A 3,329-nucleotide genomic window follows, 5' to 3' on the forward strand; every position below is an offset into this window, starting at 1 on the left:
TTTCGTTTTAATTACGCTTTTCACCCTAATGTATAATAAAAAATATAAAGAATACTGTAGAGTTGTAATAAAATATAAAAATAATGCCACATCGAACTGAAGGAACAAATTTTTTTTATAGAATCTAGGGCTTAAATCTTAAACGTGAAAATCGTGACCAATAAAAAGTAATGTTATGTTTTCTCATTCTAAATAATTACAGTAGTAAAAAGTAATAAAATAAATCAGTAAAATTTTTTTCGACGATTTACAATGAAAATAAAGAAAAAAGTTTTTTTCAATGCATTTTAAATGGGAAAGGCTCCCCATGCGCCAGCTCAATTTTCAAGATATCAAGCTCATTTTTTAGGAGATTTTAGGAGGTAACAAAGAGTTAGACAAAAAAAAGCTTTTTAGATATATATAATCAAAAAAAAAGAAAGAAAGTCCATTGGTGAACAGCCGGGAATCGAACCGCACGCCGAAGACACTACGCCAACACTGCTCATATGATTTTATTACTTATATTAAAAGTATAATCGAATAATATATGTATTGTTTTATTATGTAAACCCCTTTATACCGAATATGTTTGTTCAAAACAATACTGTTCAGAGAACATTGAATGCAGAAAACCTGTATGCCAGGGCCTCCATAGAGTTGTCACGAGAAAGGATAAGGTGCTATTACATATCACAAATCAATATATTGTAGACTCTATTGCATCGTATTAAGGACTCGAAATAATTGTTGAGTTACGCCCGTTTTTAGTCTATGCTTAGTCCTGTAATAAATATTTGAAACACCTAAGGCCTTTTGTATTCCATTTTACGCGCCATACATCTAAATAACGTACCTACTTACACTATAATAAAAAATGTTTTGATTACAGCCTTCTTTAAACTGAAATTTATTTGACAAGAAACATACTAATGGCTTACCTTGAAAGAAAACTTATATTATTTCGTAATCTTACAGCTAACATAAATTATATAATAAAAAACAATTATCCTAAAGATAAAGCCAAAGATATAATGAATAATATTTACAAAAAGTTTCAAACGATAACAATAGGAGAAAAAAAACGACTGAAGGCAAACTTTAGCAATTGATGTCAAATGGTATGTCAAAAAAAACGAAAGTGTCAACACCACGTAAACTTAACCTACATCAAATACTAATGTAAAATTATAGCTGCCATATAATATATAATAACATTAAAATAAACCAAAAAAGAAAAAAATATTGGTCCGTTGCGAAGGTATAGATTACAAGTAGATTGTAATCTATATCGATACTTTATATCACACTAATAGATGAGTACACTTACTAAACGTATTGTAAATTAAAGGTTTTTAACGTATACAACGTTTAGTTAGGGAAAATTCGTAAATAATGAGGTCTGATTAAGCGTCAGATTAACATTTTAATATAATATATCTCATATGATTCATACGTAAATACAAGTGAAATTACGAGGTATGTTTTCCAAACAATTTTATCTTTTAAACCAGTTTATTTTAGGATTGTAAATTAACTCCATGTATTTAAAACAAGATAGGTCTAATCTAATATTTTCTTCATACATCTATGCAGAAGAACCAAAAACCTCTTCAAGGAGCGGAAGACATCTCTAAACAAAGCTGTTGGCCCTTTCGAAGGTGGTGGCGAGTTGTTAATCACAGTTTATCATAGAAGTGCGGCACGGCTTATTAATATCATACCCCAGACATTTTATTTTTAAATTTGTTTTTAAATTTTTATGGTCTAACATTTATTTCTTGTCATTCAAATATTTATCTAAAATATTCAATCCCGATTTTGCTAACTCCAACCACTGAGCTTGCAATTGTAATGCAGTATCACGTTGTCGAAGCTCAACATCCCTCTGACGAATTCTTTCTTTTTCCAACTCTACATACAACTTCTCTTTCTCTAACTCAATATACATCCTATGTCTCTCTGGGGTTTCTTCATCATCGAGATCTCTGTCATCCATTTTTCCTTTCTGTTGAAGGTATGGTTGAGGAGAGTCGGGAGGAGATGACTTTGGCGAAGTTTTAATTATTAAAGGTGACATGATGGAGATTGGTAGTATTGATTCTTCATCTTTATCTTTACAGGACTCAGAATTATTCCAATCTGCATCACCTGTAAATGTAGCATAAGACTTTTCTTTAAATTATTTTTTTATTTTCAATATTAACAAGGACCATAGTTCAAGAAGTTTGCCGATATCTGTATTAATCTTTGATTTTGAGAAAAACTAAATTAATTAAAGTTTGAAAGTCGATGAAACAAAAAAGCGACAGTAAAGAGACTAAATGACGACAGTAAATTCATAAGATTTAATTTGGGAGAAACTGAGACAAGCAGTATACAGTGTACAAATTTTATATAAAGTTATTATAATTAATTATATGTAAATATTGTATTTAATTATTATTTATTTTATTTATTTAAAAAAAATATCTAATTTTAAATTTAATTAAATTAAAGCCTGATTTAATTTTTTTATAAGTTCTATGTTTTTTTTAATTCAGAAAAGATCAAATACACACTTGTTAAAAGTTTATGAAAATTTATCAACGATTACTTACAATCATTATTCACGATATCATTTTCAATTAATGCATCACTTTGGACATTTGAAATATTCATGGGAATATCATCTGAAAAAAGTAATGATTGAGAACTGACGTACAAGACGTGCATAATGGGACAAAATTTGTTGATTAGAAAAATACTTGAGTACTTACTATGATCACTTTCACTATTTTTAACTGACAAATCATTATTATGCGAAATAGAAATATCATTTCTCACGTTCAACAACGCGTTCCGGCGTGCACGAAATTCACGAACACGTTCCGTTGAACTTTTTGCTGTCTTTAATTTAATCTTGTTTTTTCTTCTTCTTCTTCGATAATCGCGACAATATTCTGCATTAGTTTTCGGCATCTTTAAAGAATTTTATCATAATAATAATGAAATCTCTACAAACATATTTTACGTGCATGTAATACGAAGAACTACGGTTGATTGTGATTGTGAGGCCTTTACTCAAGCTACTACGCATGCCCGCACAAACACGTATTAACACACGTACAACGAGGCCCAAGCAAACCCTCACTATGACTCGGAAATACGAGTGGAGGGGGTACGATGCAGAGCACGAATACAAGAAACGCTGTATAATGTTTCCTATCTCATTTTCTCCCACGTTAAATCTCAAAAATGAATTTATGTGTCTGTCTCTTTCTACCGTCGCTGTTTCGGTTCACCGACTTTCAAATCACAACGATGCTAAAGAAGTTTGCACATAAAAATATATTCAATACTTAACTCAG

At 30.2% G+C, this 3,329-nt stretch overlaps 1 protein-coding gene across 1 annotated transcript; it reads right to left on the reverse strand.

Moving 5' to 3' along the window:
* Positions 1 to 1,053: 1,053 nt before the first annotated feature.
* On the reverse strand, positions 1,054 to 3,128 carry LOC110999126. The gene is made up of 3 exons (XM_022268045.2): positions 2,739 to 3,128; positions 2,580 to 2,651; positions 1,054 to 2,130 (listed from the first exon to the last, which is right to left on the reverse strand). The coding sequence occupies exons 1-3, from the start codon at positions 2,938 to 2,940 to the stop codon at positions 1,754 to 1,756; spliced, it is 651 nt and encodes a 216-aa protein (XP_022123737.1). The 5' UTR covers positions 2,941 to 3,128; the 3' UTR covers positions 1,054 to 1,753.
* Between the last annotated feature and the right edge of the window lie 201 nt (positions 3,129 to 3,329).

This window comes from Pieris rapae, chromosome 21 (assembly GCF_905147795.1).
Source record: "Pieris rapae chromosome 21, ilPieRapa1.1, whole genome shotgun sequence".
Classification (NCBI taxonomy): Eukaryota; Metazoa; Arthropoda; class Insecta; order Lepidoptera; family Pieridae; genus Pieris; species Pieris rapae.

Bases quoted from the DNA above. Each gene is read 5' to 3' on its own strand.
- LOC110999126 (XM_022268045.2), bottom strand. From the start codon at position 2,940: ATGCCGAAAACTAATGCAGAATATTGTCGCGATTATCGAAGAAGAAGA. The intron at 2,652-2,738 runs GTAAGTACTCAA...TACTTTTTTCAG, and splicing joins AAATAGTGAAAGTGATCATA to ATGATATTCCCATGAATATT. The intron at 2,131-2,579 runs GTAAGTAATCGT...CTACATTTACAG, and splicing joins TGATATCGTGAATAATGATT to GTGATGCAGATTGGAATAAT.